The 15,939-nt window shown below is 37.7% G+C and overlaps 1 protein-coding gene across 3 annotated transcripts in view; it reads left to right on the top strand.

The window, feature by feature from the left end:
- The window catches only part of LAMA2 (laminin subunit alpha 2), a 346,447-nt gene that overhangs the window by 177,971 nt on the left and 152,537 nt on the right, over positions 1 to 15,939 (top strand). For all 3 annotated transcript variants that reach the window (XM_032101660.1, XM_032101662.1, XM_032101661.1), the window contains exons 13-16: positions 4,801 to 4,908; positions 5,480 to 5,691; positions 12,117 to 12,228; positions 15,688 to 15,801. In XM_032101660.1, the coding sequence (XP_031957551.1) occupies positions 4,801 to 4,908; positions 5,480 to 5,691; positions 12,117 to 12,228; positions 15,688 to 15,801 (546 nt within the window). The remainder of the gene's footprint in view (positions 1 to 4,800; positions 4,909 to 5,479; positions 5,692 to 12,116; positions 12,229 to 15,687; positions 15,802 to 15,939) is intronic.

Below are 15,939 nucleotides of genomic sequence, written 5' to 3' on the forward strand. Positions count from 1 at the left end.
ATATAATTATACAATAGCATGCAGGATTCATGTTTTTCCAAATCCTTTACCTTTCTATAGATGTATTGTAGCTATATTGGTCTAATAAAAATATTAACACTTTATAATGCTTGTTTCTCTAATACAATATTTCTGTGACTGTATTTCTGCTGCAACCACTAAGTGTGAAGAGGGAAAAGATAGTTCAAATTGTTGATATTTGTTGATGCTTAAGGGTGGGGTTTACTGGTGGGCTTGGCAGTGTTGGATTAACGGTTGGACTTGAGGATCTTACAGTTCTTTTCCAACACAAATGAGTCTTATGATTCTATTATGCCTTTTATTTCACTTATTTTGAAAGTCTGGTGGTGTATGATTATTAGTCTAAATCTAGTTTAATGCAGTAATATAATGTAATATAATGCAGTAATTTTGGTTTTGAAGGTGTTATGTTCTCTTGGATTAGGCCTGACATCCAAGCCCTTCTGAGTTAAATCCATTGTTGTATAGATTTTACTACCAAACATCTGAGCAAAGTGTACTTGTTTTATTTCAATAATACACCTAGTGCACAATTATTTATTCATACGTGAAATTTTCTGTCTTCAAATTACTTTTTAAATATAAATACAAAGTGGAATGATTTGAAGGTCATCCTTTGGTGGCCAGCCACTTTCCTTTGACTTTGTGGAGGACTTCTTTCTGTTGCCTACGTGTAACCACATAGTGCCATATCAGATACCCCGGTTCATATTTAGGTGCTTTAATCACAAACTGAGTCTCTTTTTAACTGACAGAAGAGCATTTTACTGCTTAATGAGATAAAGTATTATAATCAACACCCTGTTTAATGGAGATAGCTCCTAATCTTCTGAAGTTACATTTGGCAGATGTTCAGAAGAAATGAGGCAGCCCTCAGTGCAGTGGACTAAGTGCTAAACCTTTACAGGCAGAGTAACAAGAGGCATTGGAGAGGGAGAATGCGAATCTTCATGCAGTAATTCAATAATATGGTGGAATATAAACCTGTACAAGAAGGAGGTATTCTCCAAGGACATTAGCAGGAGGGATCCTGACAGCTTGCCTTGGCAAAGCATTGGCAGCAGATTCACTAAGTTCAGGAAGATAAAGACTTGTAGAATTTGATTTCCATATGAAAAGATGCAAGCTTTCCTCATCTCTAGCCTTGCTAATGTTTGTAGAAATGCTTTTTCTTTTCAGTGCTGTATTTGTGGTTTGCTATCACTTGTCTTGGCTTAAAAGTAATTTTAGTGGGACAAGCATATAACATCAAAGCATGCTTTACACAGTGTAATACTGGGTGCTTCCTACTACCCTTGAGCTCTCTTGCTGTTGAGCAGGGGCATTTGTTCACAGGAAAGGAACCATCTTTTCTGCATCAGTTTGGTTGACCCTCTGTCAGGGTGTCATAAAATAGTCTTGTCTGCTCTCTGGTTTTATCCTTAAGAGCACGTAACATAATAGTACAGTTAACTGTGAACAATTGAAAAAAGCCCCAAAAACTATGCCAGAAACTTCTTTGAACTAAGATAGCTGTGATTTCCCTCTCCTGTGCTTGTTATTTCTTGGGGATTCTGTGACTTTTTTTGAACACGTAGATTCTGCCTCCGAAGCTGGGAAGACGTATTTGATATATTAATCTAAAAACAGGTGGGAGAGACAATGGGAATTCTGTGGAACTTCCTTGACATTTTTAGACAGCTATTCTTGTCTCAACAATACATGCCTCTGTCACCAGCAAGGCAAACTTTTATGCCCTGTTCTCTTTGGTGTTGATGGCTTCAGATGACAATCCTTGAAGCAGAACTCTGAATCTTTGGGTGATACAGAGAAAAACGTGCAAATAGAGGGATCTCACAGGTGCCCAGTTTCTGTATTGCCCTTGCACTTAAAATTCAGTGAAAAGTACCTTTTGCATGAGGTAACATGCAGTGCATGGATTGACCTCTGAATTCCTTTGCCTGTGAGTGAACTTGTTCTTTAATATGCAGAGGAAGGAAATTACCATTGCGAACAATGGCAGAAGGAAGTAGTACTTTTTGGTTTATATAAGTTTGAGGTTTTTTCTTATCTATATTGGTATTACACAGCATACAAGGCAAATACACAATCTGAACTGTGAGGTATTCTCTATGATAAGTGTCATTTGGGGACCTTGTCTTCGGTGTGTGATGCTGTTCATGATATGCAAATATTGCCAGTTGCAGCAGTGAAACTCAGACTGCTGTGGCTAGCAGAGACCTCAAGAGACTTCTTAGTCATATTCCAGCTCTTAGGCATTATATCCAGAGTATCTCTGGCATGTTGAACTGCTGCTAATTAATGAACTACTTCAATAGCATTTTCAAGTAATTTGATACTGTTTTGACCATCCTTACAATCAGCTTTCTTTATAGTCAGGCTGAATCTTCTTCATGCCTTCCCTGCAGTTGCCAGAAGGAAATAAAAATGGCCATTTCATTTTTCCAGACTTCTACGTTTTGGTAAATTATTTTCCTGTTCCTTCTGAGCGTTCTCTTTTTTGGACTAGTCAGTCCACCCTTTTCCTCTTGTGTTTCCTGTTGGTTGTATTTTAGGAGTTCCTAATCCATTCTAGCTGCCTTTCCTTTAGGCCTTTTTCTTTTTATTTTCCTTTTTTTTTTTTTTTTTCCCTGCTTTGTGACCTATCAGTTCCTCTGTTGGATTTTTATATACTAAGGTAAAGGTTATGTAGCTGGGAAAAAGTAAAACCTGTCTTGGTTCATAATTTTTATGGATTGCCTGAAACTGCCTAATCTTTGTTTTCCCCTTATTTTAACTTTCTTGCATCTTTGGCATTAGTCTGAACTTGAAATAGAAATGATAAAATTCTGCAAAAGTTACTCTTCTAAAATGTTTGTCTACAGCTGAAAGCAATTCTGGATACTTCTTGCAGCATTTCAGATATTTAAATTTTCTACATTCCTCTTGCAGTTACAAACCAGTGCTTAGACTTGACCACAGGCTGTAACAGCTGTATCTAAGGGAAAAAGTCTTTTTATGTTGTTACGGTCAAGGCTTTAAGTAGTTGCATTGGTACCAGCAGGTTTGGACACTATGTAGATAAGTATGTGGTGCTACTGTTTGCCAGTGACACTAAACTAGGAGGAGCTGCAGACTCCATCAAGGGTAGAGAGGCCTTACAGAGAAACCTGGACAGGCCAGAGAGCTGGGCCATCACCAGCAAAATCTAACAAAAGCAAGTGTTGGATTCTGTCCCTGGGATCGGGTCATCCTACTTACACACACAATTTGTGAGGTAAGAGGGTGGAGAACAGCGACGTGGAAAGAGATCAGGGGGTTTGAGTTGATGGCAAGTTGAACGTGAGTCAGCAGTGCCCTGGCAGCCAAAAGGGACATGCATGTCCTGGGGTGCATCAGGCACAGCATTGCCAGCCGGGCAAGGGGGGGGATTATCCCACTCTGCTCTGCACTGAGGTGGCCTCACCTCAAGTAGTGTGTGTACTTTTGGGCACCTCAAGGACGTCAGACTATTAAAGTAGGTCAAGAGGAGGGTGACCAAGTTATTACAAGTTCCTTCCAACTTAAGATATTCTATAATACTATGATCCTACAATATGATCCAAGATTCAGGTTATGAAGTGGAGAGAATTTTCTGGCTTTAACCAAACAATTACCTGTCCTGCCTCAGATGCAGGGCTTTTATATGCCTTTATGGCTAATTCAAAATCAGTTGATTTCCAGACCTTAAATGCTGGAAGTTTTTTTCACCACTTAAATTAGATTCATCATAAAATTATGAAGATTTTGACTTTCACTGCTTTCTGTTACGGTATGCAAAAGGATCCAGTATGGTGAACAATTACATCCTTGAGAATAACCAGATTATACTCTTCATAAAAGACTCACAAATGTGCTTTGTGCTCAGCAGTATGCACTGGAAGGGCAGAAGAATCCCTGTGATTTTAATGTTCTGGGAGAGGAGGCTCACATTGCAATGAAGTATGAGGTAGACACGTTTAAAACGCAAAATATAGTTCTTGCAGCATTTGATTTACTTATGCTGTTTCCAATCAATTAACAGAAAGCTCTATTTCTGTGCTGAACTCTGTCATTCAAGTCTGCAGCTTTTGATTTGCATCGTACTACATTCTATTTTTAATGGAATAGCTTGTGTCAATGCCATGATTCTGGGGGCTAAAAGAGCGTGGAAGAAATATACTGTCATGACACAAGAGCCTGGTCATTGACTTCTCACATTGTAGGCTGGGTCAAACTGAGCAAAAGGGCTGAAACATTCTTTTAAAGTAAATTTATTTGACTCCATCAGGGAAAATTCTTACTTTATTTTAGGTTACAGTTCATTCTAAGAAGAACATCACAGCCCTTTTTTTTTTTTTCCTATTTTGGTAGTTGGCTCCATCAATGAAACTAAAGTTATTGAATTTTCTATAGGTTGCTAAGGCTGCTGATACAGAGGCCAGCCTAAATGAGGACCATATAACTGAACAAGTACATTGAAAGTCTAATGCAAGTATCTAATGGAAATTTGCACAGATTTCATATCTGTTTCTGATTTCTCTGTTAGTCTGTGGGTTTAAGGAATTTCAGGCTTCGACAGGCATAGAAGAAAGATGACTAGGTGTGATTTCTAGGTGGTTGAGCAAGAAAGGAAGGGTCTGTACATCTGTAATCCTCAGGGATCTGCATGTGGCTTTGCAACACTAGAAATCTACTGATGCTCAATAAAACTGCCCCCAAGTGGTTAAGGCCCATTTTCTTTTATTTAATTTTTTTTATTTCTGTCTTTCTACTCCTCAGGTAGCAGCTGCTGGAGGACATCTGAAATTTACAGTCTCCTATGATGTCACAGAAGAAGAAGAGGAAGAAACAGCTAAATTGATGGTTCAATCTGATGTCATCATAGAGGTAAAGTGATTGTATTTTCAGCCAAAGAAAGAAAGAAAGTGGCCTGCTTCTTCAGGTGTTCGGTGTGAAGTCTGGTGGTTGAGGACACAGAACAGAAGGGTGCACATACTTTCAGCTAATTTCTAGTGTCAGAAAATGGAAACACTTCAGAGAACTAAAAGCTTCAATATCTCGAGGAGTCTCTGGTATTATTGCAATTGCTTAGAAAACTGTAATGCTTCTTGTTCATCAGGAGGAATGAAGAAACAAAATAATTGGTCATTTGAGGTAACACTTTCACATTCTTTCAGCAGATCCATTCTTTTGCACCTCAGCATTGTATGAATTTGCTTTTGTCTCCACAGAGCCATGCACCATGACACTAGGTTTTATCTGAATAACCCAAACTTTCTTTTCTGCTGCTTTTCAATTCTATCAGGCAAGCCCATTTCAAGTTTATGAAAAGTGAATATTATTCCTGATATTTATTATTCTTCTAAAATATATTATTCAATAAATCATGTACCCCAATTGGCTTTTTTTTTATGACTTTTTTCATATTTTGATCTCTCTCTTTCATGCCTCTCTCTAGGGAGGTGACTTGAAAATCAGCACTCCAAAAGGGATAATTCACCTGCAGCCTTCTGAAGAGCACACTGAAGAAATTGTGCTGAAACCAGAATCTTTCTCCATGCATGGCACCGATGTTCCAGTCAGCAGGAGGGAGTTCATGACTGTCCTTGCAAACGTAAAGAGGATCCTCATAAGAGCCACATACAGCAATGGGATGAATGCCATCTACAGGTGAATGTGAGGAACGGGTCTCCTTGCTAGAGGCAGCTTCTCGGAAGAGTTGTTTTCTCTCTTCAGAGAACGAGGCTGATGTAATTTAAAACACTCTAATTTATTATCATGAAATCCACAGCATTCATTTACACTTTCAAACTCTTGTTAATATGTTTTTCATTTTGGGTAGGCAGGAGGAGGAAGGCAACAGAAAGAAGCAGCCTTTTAAGAAAATGAAATTACATGGACTATTAAGGCATGAATGACGGTTCTATAAATATATTTATTTTGTGAACATGGTAATTCCCATGTATATGGTGAATCATGGAGTGCGGTAATAACATGTTGAAGTAGGAAAAGATATATTGCTTATATATTGTTTTTCCCATTTAATGACCATACAGGGCCACATTAACAGTGGACCAGAGGATAATATCCTGGGCCTCCAAGCTGGAAAAGTGCCTCAAGGGGAATTCTCTGTGTTTTTAATCAGTACCACACACAGAACTGGCTAATCCCAAAGCCTTTCCCTTGATTTATGTCAAGATGCTGCATGGACTGCTCAAATCCACTGATTTGATGTGAACTCTTCTGAGTCCTCTGATAAAATTAAAGACATGTGAAATGATTCAGTTGTTCTATTTCAGTTGCTGCAGTGTGTTTGAAACTGTAAAGCTCATCTTGCATTTCAGATTTTCCTAAGTATGTGAACAAATACTCCAGATTGGCTAGAAGAAAACCTCTCTCCTGATACTGTGTGATTAACATTAATAGTTAGTTGGCATAAGTAATATTTTTTAAATGTGTAATGGAATTGATTGCATAGTAGTTTTTTACTCACAAGGCATGAAACCTGAAATGCTCTCTAATCTACACATCAGTTGATTCAGTGGCATAAACCAGTTTGGAATGGAGGGAGCTGATAGCACATTTAGTGATTATTTGCTGAGAGCACAGACACAGTTTTTGCTGCTGTGGAATTTCTTAAGCAATCTAACCATCATTTGAATACTTAGGTAGTTAAAATATATCCTAAATTGAAAGGCAGGTTGTGTCAACAGAGTGCAGTTTTCTGATTTCAGCTGTGGCAGTGTAAATTTTTTCCCTGCTAAAAAGAATTCTTCTGTGTCTCTATTTTCCTGTGGTTAGTTAGTATGTATTACATCTCTGTAAGTAAGTTTGTGAATCATAACTAGCTTCAGTTTGGGCCAAACTGCTTCCTAATTTGCTCATTCAGTCATCAGCCTTGTATTCCTTTGCATCTCCTTGGATCCAGTTTGAAAGCCTTTCATGGCCATCAGCTTCTTGTTTGAGGAGAGCCAAAAGACCAGGCCAGAGCTCACCTCTTATGCACTATGAGCAGACCATGAGAAGGTGTTAATTCACAGCTTACAGCTGAGACTAGTGGGAGCTCAATGAATGATGATCCTCTGCTCTCTTCTCATTCAAATAAAAAAAGCCCCAAACCATTAGCCAGGATTTTCCAAACTAAAGGAGTGCGGGAGCATACTGAGTGGTATGGGAAGTGCAAACTTTTAAAGGAGATATGTATGATTGACTTTCTATGGGGCAAAGGTGTTACTAGGTATTATGGGAAGCACAAACTTCATTTGATGCCTTAGGTTTTAACTTTTATATTTTTCAAATCCTGGACTGCCTAGTGTGTAACTCTGAAGCTTCTTGTGGCCTGTTAGCTGCTGTTATCTCATGCTGGTTAGACATAACAAACCCTCTCTAGGTTTGCTCTTCAAGGACACCAGGCCCCAAAATAAGCTAAAAGCCTTTGAGAGGAGGACTTGGGGTATTTACATCATTAACTGAAGTTATAATTGGAGAATTAACCCTGATATGCAAATGGACCAAACTTACAAAAGTGTGAAGAGCCCATGACCCAGCATCCATCTTGGGTGGAGCCCCTCAGAGGCTCTACACTCCCAAGGTGTACCTTTGAAGGCCCTTAAAATAAATACCTACTTTGTCTTACTTTGTCTAGACTCTGTTTTCAGGTAGCTACTTCAAGGCATCACATTAATCAGAGGTTTACATATATCTGTGTACTGACATTTGTACTAGTAGGAGAAGGTGCTTTTTTCCTACAAAAAGCACCTTGGCTGGGCAGTTAAAGTAAAAAAAAGTGCAGTGCTAGAAGTGTAATGGCTCCATCCTGCCTATACTGTGGAACAGGGGGGAAGGGATGGGTGACATCCCCTCTGGGCAGCAGAGTAGAGCTCAGGTAAGCACCAACATGTAGAACTGACACAATCTGTAGAATGTGCCTTGTAAGTAAGAAATGGCAGAGCTGTCAGTGGCAAATTTGGAAGACTATACATCATTGCCTGCATCCCAGATTACTGCTTTAGCCATTTGGTCATGTGTGGTGCACCACTGTTTCATAGTCTTGTTCATATTCAGCTTTTGGCAACAGTTTTGTAGTGTGTTAAAGATAATTTTCTGAAAGCATTTTTTTGAAATACTCTTTAAGAAGAGCTCTGCAACACACATACAATTTATGCTTTGCCTGTTGGTAGCCACCAGCTCCTAGATGTAGTGACATTACAGTTGGGAAGATTGGTCCCTTAAAGACAGTGAGTTAAAAGGCAGTTAGGGGAAGGAGCTGAAATGATTTTGAAGAGTATCCTTTTTTTCTAGAAATGGTCTTATATTGCTGGTACATTTCTATCTGTCCCTCTGAAGTCTCTTACCAGAGAAAAATGTAGTGGTTGCTGTATTACTGTGATTATTGTCAGCACGTCCACAAATCTAAACTAAACAATTTTATTGAGTGCTGCCAGGGTGCTCATTGCAGTTTAGCATGACAGAAGAGCGGATGTGAAATTCCAATCACAATTAAACAAATTCAGTTTTTCTTCTTTGATTTAACTGTAGCAATCATAGTTTCATCCGTTAGGATGTGATTTTCTGAGTGGAGTTAAGTCTCCTCAGAACAGTTCATGGTCCCAGTCACCTGTTGTAGCAGCAACAGAATCTACTGTCATCCAGCCCACCTTATATTCTGTTGTGTAGGCATATTGCTAATTTTCAGGATGTGCCTCATTACTGACTGTTTTATATTCTCTTTGACTTTCACTCATGCTAAAACACACTAGGTGCAAAGCTGCGCTCATAACTCCTAAGATCATGCAAAATAACCCTTTTCTCCATATTCTTCCCATTTAGTTTTTCAGGGAAAATGGAGACCCAATGAAGAAGATACTGTTTGTGATATCTAGGGCTGATTAAGGACTACTGTTGATGGTCTCCAAAGGAAGAAATTTTTGAAAAGAAACAGTGTAGAGCTAAGCCTTAATAGATAAGTAGATATGAATTAAAAGGTTTTCATTGTCTTTAAACAGGTATGTGCAGTGGACAGATGGATATTCCTCTGAGAGGGTTAAGAGGGTTTGGCAGAGAGACAAAAATATTACAGGGTTATTAGATCCTTCATGAATGACAACTTCTGCCTCAAAGCACCAGCAGAATTATGCAACATACTAATTAGAGATTGCTATATTAAGCAACCTGTTCATTTAAATACTGAAAGTTTTCAAAATGGATAATGTCACCACATGTGTAAGATTTCCAAGGGTGCTGTTATAATCTGTGCTTAAAAAGAGACCAGAATAGAGGCATAAAGTAACTTTATTGCAGTCATGTAGAAAGAGACTTAAAAATTCAATGGAGTTGTCTCCAGCTGGCAAGAGCTTTAATTTAAAGATTCTATTTTTAACCCTTGTTTAGCTGAACCTACTAGAAACATTACTTAATCTGTAATGCTTTCAAGTAGCCACTAAACAATATTAATGCAGTAGTGCTGGGTTTGACTCAAGCATGGTTTTATGTACATTTTTTTTGGTCATTTTAAGCTTTCAGTGTTGTTATTGCTCTGTGGTGTAATTAGGAAGCTTTCTTGTATGAGTGGGCAGTTAGATGATCAAGTAGCATTAAAAATGAGAATACAGAAATGCAGCAATCAATCTGAAGGTGAACCCAGCTTCTGGGTTTAAATCCTGGTCCTCCTCTAACTCGGCAGATCTGCCAAACTGTTGCAGTTAAGTCCATCTGTGGTAGAAGCAACAGGCCAAGAAAAGATAACTCTGTCTTACTGTTTCGTTTGATCTAATACTGCTAGCTTGTGCTTCAAAGGAAGTTTAGTAGCACTGTTTATTCAGTTTCAATATTGAGAGTGGTCATTGATGGTAAGTGTTGCAAACATGCAGATAGGCACTGGAAATTGTGGTAGTGAAGAGAATAGATTGCTTGCAAGCACATATAGAAGAGTCAGTGCTAGACACAAGGAGAAAGAGGGAAGAACAGGCCAAGGGTTTTTTTCCATATGCAGAACTGGCTTCAAGACAAATGAGCAATGATTGGGTCACTACTTCATGTGCCTTATGTAGCTGATGTGATTCAGATGCCTGGCACAGCAGACAGTAAACTGTGCTGATACTGCCTGAAACGTCCCCTTCCCTTTTAATCTTGTTTGTTTTTAGAAGTCAACAGTTGCCTGCTGACAGTAACAGTCAGCTTAAATATTTGGTCTTGATGTCAAATCTCAAATTGTTCATGCATCTCCAGGATCCAGTGCCCCATTACTGCCAGCATTATGTATTTTAATGAATGCAGAATAGCATTGAGGAATCAAAATTGCAACATCAAAATGGGAGAAAAGAAAATCACTGCAGCTTTCTTCACTGACTAACTGTTAATGCTAAAAACTGTTAAACACATTAAAATCCCATTTAGCAAATAGCAGAACGTAATGAAAATTGGAACAATTCAGTGAATACAAATGTGGGATAATACTGGGAGGATTGTTTCTGTGTGTTAGTGCTTCTCTTTGTTCCAAGATCAATGCTGAGAGGGAACTAACTGTAGTTCAAAGGAGAAATAAAATTTGAGCTTTTATTAAAAAAATTGTTTCTTCATATAAAGATTTTTTTTTTCCTTAAAATTTTAGATTTTTTTACTGGTAATCACTGTTTGATATCTAATATACTAGAAATTGGTTATCTTATTGTAAGGAAAATTCAAATGAATGATTGCAAAATAAATGTACAATGGAGTGAAGGGGGTATACTGAAAAGTGAGAGAGAATTTACTGAAGATCTGGGTAGGAATAAGCATCCTTCTCTTAAAACAGTATCAAGAACCTTTTACAGAGGTTCTTGTATCACCAAATTGGATTGATGTTTCTAGCTGCATTACAGACAATGGTAGTTCCTCCAAAGTCCAGTCATATTCCTAGTGGTGGTAAAATTTCTGTTTTTCTGAAGTGTCTATCTTAATTTCAGAAATCTTCCCCATTTTTCCCATTACCTTTCATGTCTGTCTTTTTTGGAGTAGTCATGAAATCTAGTGGGAAAATATTCTGTCTTAAGCTTTCCTCCAACCACTGCAGTAACGACAAAATATTTTTCTTGGATGTTTTCTTGTCCAAGGTCATCCAAATAATTTTCAAGATTTTTTTGCAGCCAAAAGATAAATGCCCTATTATGAAGAGGAAAAAAACCAGTTCAAGTTTTCCAAAGAAAATTAATTACTTTTTAACAAAATGTATGTCATGATATAAAGGTGTTTTCTGCTGAAGACGACTTCAAAACAAGCTCTTTAAGTAGCTCTAGTTATCAAACACTCTGTTAAGATTACTGGGTGAAAATAGAAGTAATTTAGCCTCTGTAATACCTTAATATTCCTTTGAATTTTCATAAGTATTAAACTCTCAAATCCCAGTTTCTTTCCCCAGAAGGAGGCTCTTGAGGTAAACTACATCTGTTTCTGATAATAGCTGTAAGATTATCAAAAGACTTCTGTTGTTTCTCTCATCATACTTCCATGCTTTTGAAATAAAATCATGGTCAGTGTTCACCTAAACAATGGCTGTTTGGCACTTTTTTCTCTGTCATTGGGGAGACCAGGGTATATGGCAGAAGATTTCCTTTTTCTTTCATGCACATTCATTTTTCTTTCATATGCATAATACTTAGACCCTCAATCCTTCTGGACAGGGCTCACATCTTTTCAGAGGTCAAATCTCAAGGGTAAAAAAATCCAAAACTTAGTAATGTAATATTTTAGAAAGCTGGACTAGAGGTTCATAAATTTTGAAGACCGTGCTTAGATTTGCTCTATATGCAGCTGCAATGCAAGTTGGCACATGTGGCTTGCAGGCCAGGAATAGCCTTCCATCTCCTGGTGCAGTGCTGTGAGACTTTTGAAATCTATTTTTATCAGTGGGTATCTGACCATAGTCTCCCTCACATGATGAACAAAAATAGTAACAGACATATAGTTTAGGAAGAAATACAGGAATATGAAAACCTCCTTATTTTTAAGCAGGAAGACAGAAACAGGGCACTGCATGCCACTATAAAGTGTTTGTTGCATTCAGCTGCGCATATCCATCTAATTTGCTATTTTGCCTGTTTAACTTCTGTTACATCCAGAATAAGAAGTGTTATTATGGAAGCTGCTGACCACACTTTGAGGGGGAGAAGGACAGCATCTGCAGTGGAGTTGTGTGAGTGTCCTCCAGGCTATGATGGTACCTCCTGTGAGGTGAGTATCATGATGCAGTCTAGTTTGATGTTGTTAACACCATGATAGCTGAAAGCAGACAGTGGACCTGTGTTGGTAGAAAATAGTAAGAGAGCTGTCCATTCCTGTTAGGAATTTGCCATGGCTTGACTAGTTACCTTTATTTCCAGGTGACGGTTCATTATATTTGATAATATTTAAAATCTGAAGTTCTACGCCTCTGTGGTGATTTCTAACTTATGAAAAGACATTTTGGTTAATAAAAAGGAAGTGAAAGCAATATTTGTACTCTTCAGCCAATTGTTAATGGATGAACCTGTCATCTGTAGAAGGAAAATGGCAGTTATCTGACCTGTGCACAACAAAGCCAGATCAAATTATTTGAGTTAATGGGGTTGAGTTTCCTCTTTTGTTTTCCCAGGGCTTTGCCATTTGCCTTGGAGTTGTTGAGAATTGCATGTGTGTTCTTCTAAGGATTGTGTCCCTTTATTTTGCTCCTGTTACAGATAATAACGTAGACACGTGCTCAGAAAAATACCCACTTCCCTAACAAATCCATTGGTTCACACAGAATGTGTTTGTACAAGTATACGTATGATTAACTACCTCACGTGGGCATAGCTTGGGGTAAATAGGAGCCAAGAAAAATTCTTCAAAAGCTTTGCCTTTAAGGAAATAGTTTCAAACACCGAGATGCTCTGCTTCACAAAACTACAAACAGTATGCCATTTACACAGGCACTCTAGGCATTTGCTTGTCAACTCTTTTTTTCTTTAAAAATTTTCATGCTTATATGTGATATTTAGGGCTTAGGGTCTAGTCTCATGCCAAATGTGGTTGCTTGTTGCTGGGGCTAGATGAACTAATGTAGAAAGAAGGCCTGAAGGAATTATTGGATATTCCTATCACTTCCAAAATGGTACAGATGGAAAAATAACTGGAGAAGAATAGTTTTTACCTCGGCTGAGAAATAATTTTAAAGCCTGGCCACTGTCTGTCTGTTCAGTTATTTTAAGAGAAGTGCTGGATGCAGTATCATTGTGCTTCACACTTTTTTTTCACTTGTCCATTTATTCTCCCAGTGCAGATTTAGGTGTGATGTCCAAAAGAGCAATTGGAAAAGCCCTAGTTGCAGATATTTCGATATCTACTTTTGTTGCAGAAGCTGAAGAACTTGGGTAGAATTCCTGTCTTGGTGTTGCTGAAACTATCTGTCCAGCATTGTGTCCTTCAGTGCTAAACCTTCTCTTCAATCATAAACAGTCCCTGAAATTTGATACAGACTTAAGATCATACTCCACAAGAGAAAGCACATATATATAGCTGCCAATTTAAAGTTTCTATGTATGCTAGTGGGCATAGGTAAAAAAAAAGGAGAACTTTTAGATTTCCAGACAGACAGTAGCTAGCAAAGTATGGAAAGAGAAGTTGAAAGTGTCTTTTCCTTTTTTTTTTCAGTTACCATTTTTGTTCCTTCTTCTGAATACTTTCAACCTTGTCCAGCATTTTACTTCTACCAGTTTCAGCCTAGCAGAGTTTCATTTTTATTGATTTTGTGCAGTTTTTCAGTTCCATTTTCTCTTCATTATTTAATTTAATGTATGTATTTTTCTCCTGCATAATGATGTTACAGTACCTGGCACAGATGCTGCAGCACTAAAAACAACTATTTTTTACTTATTTTTGTGCTATGAATGTTTTGGCATGATCAGTCTTCCAAAGACAATAAATCCCATTTAAATCATGCTGTCTCTTTTAAGATTGTTCCATTATATAAATTTGGAGTTTATTTTTTACAAGATTCTGGCCAAATAAAATTCTTACATTTTTGCATGTGTATGAACACAGAATTGCATAGGCACAGGTAAAGCAGATAAAATTTTAGATTTCTAATACCAGTTGGTTTCCTTTGTGATAGTTACTGTGCTCCACTCATGAATTTTCTTGCCTTTGTCAACATCTTCATATCTAATTGCTCTTCTCCCTCAGATTTTTTCCCATTCTCTGTACTCTTTTACTTCTGCTTCAGAAGAAGTTGTGTTTAACGTGCATCACAATGATGAGCAAGAACTTTCCTGACTTTTGAATGTTACGTAATTTCTTTTCTTAAGATCTCAATCTGTAATCTTTTAGTTCTGTTCTGAGCCCTGATATTGATATTTCATGTCTAAGTTCTTAAAATTAGTGACTTTTAGAGCCTTGTCTTGAGCAATATCATGTGTATCTGTGCACGAGAACATTATTTTCAGTCACCAACAGAGGAAGAAGATTTATGGATTTATGCAGAAACCACTTGCATCTCATGCCGCAGAAAGAAAAATACAGTATCTTTTAACCTGGTTTTAGGTTTTGGATTTTGTAACTCTGGATGGGGATTTTTTAGGATCGTGTAACCAAGAATGTAAAGAAGGAAAAACAAGGATAATGTCTCAGCTTTTGGAATGTTTTTTTAAAGAATAATTCCAATTAATCTTTAGATTACTTTCACATTTTTCAAGAGTAAGACAAAAAGGGACATGTTTATTTGTATAAAGAAGAGCCTGTTTGTTACGTTTTTGAAGCGTGTATATGAAGTGGAAAAGATTGCTTTTATTAAATGATACTTCTGGTATTCTGTCAGTGAAAAATTTTCTCTTTGCATTATCCAGATGCTTTTGAAGGTCATAACTCTGTCATGTGCTTTTTTATCTAATGCAAAATTATTGGATCACATGAGCAGTCTTACTGTAGAAGGATAGTTTGCAAAAACTATAAAGCCATTTGTGAGATATATAGTAGGGAAGACTGCTGCTTGACATCTTATTATGAGCAAATGGAGTAGCTGAATTTTTGCTGATGAATCACAGTTGTATGGTGTCACCCTTCCTACAAAACTACTGGCCATGCATTTAATATTGATTTGAATTTTAGATTTAAAAAAGAAATTTAAAAAATCAGAGCAGTTTCTTAGAGGGAAATTACTATCCTTTAAGGAGCACAATTTGTAAATAAAAGGATGGCCTTGGTTTCAGCCTGTGCTTCATTTCAGTGTAGCCTTTTGCTGGAGTCCTAACAAGATAAAATGGTATTTTAATTGCTCTTTGCGCCTGAACTTCTCAGAAAACATTTTTGGTGTTTGGAGGATTTTTCCCCCCTTCTCTCTCCTTCAGTATTTCACCTTCTGGCTGTTTTTCAGTCTGTACCTCTTGCTTTGATGCTGTCATATTTCAGTTCTTCATTTCTCTGCTTTATTTTACCATTTCAGAAGAATGATCAAGTTAAGGCTTCCTCTAATCTCACACCTGCCACTAAGGCTAAGGTCAGTGCAAAGCCACAGCACCAGAAAGAAGAATTTTCTAGAGAAATGTTGGTATTTTTATTCATTTGGCAAGTATGTTTTTTGTGTTTGCAAGCATCGAATCCAACAAAATTTTTAAAATCCCATTGCTTCATCTGTTCAAGCAAGAGTTTATCTAAGTTTTTATCTAACTTATCTTGCAGTCATGCTGGCCTCGACACAGGCGTGTAAATGGCACAGTTTTTGGTGGAGTCTGTGCACCATGTACGTGTTTTGGTCATGCAGACATGTGTGATGACATCACGGGAGCGTGCCTGGTAAGTGTCACTACGGGAAACAATGGACACGGCCAACATCACTTCAATAAACCTGTGCAATTGGATTAGTGACCTCTGAGACCTGAAATAATCAAGAAGAAAAAAGCCGGAGAGTAACAGAAGAGATCTTTATGTTGT

The sequence above is a fragment of the Corvus moneduloides genome, chromosome 3 (assembly GCF_009650955.1).
Source record: "Corvus moneduloides isolate bCorMon1 chromosome 3, bCorMon1.pri, whole genome shotgun sequence".
Taxonomy (NCBI): Eukaryota; Metazoa; Chordata; class Aves; order Passeriformes; family Corvidae; genus Corvus; species Corvus moneduloides.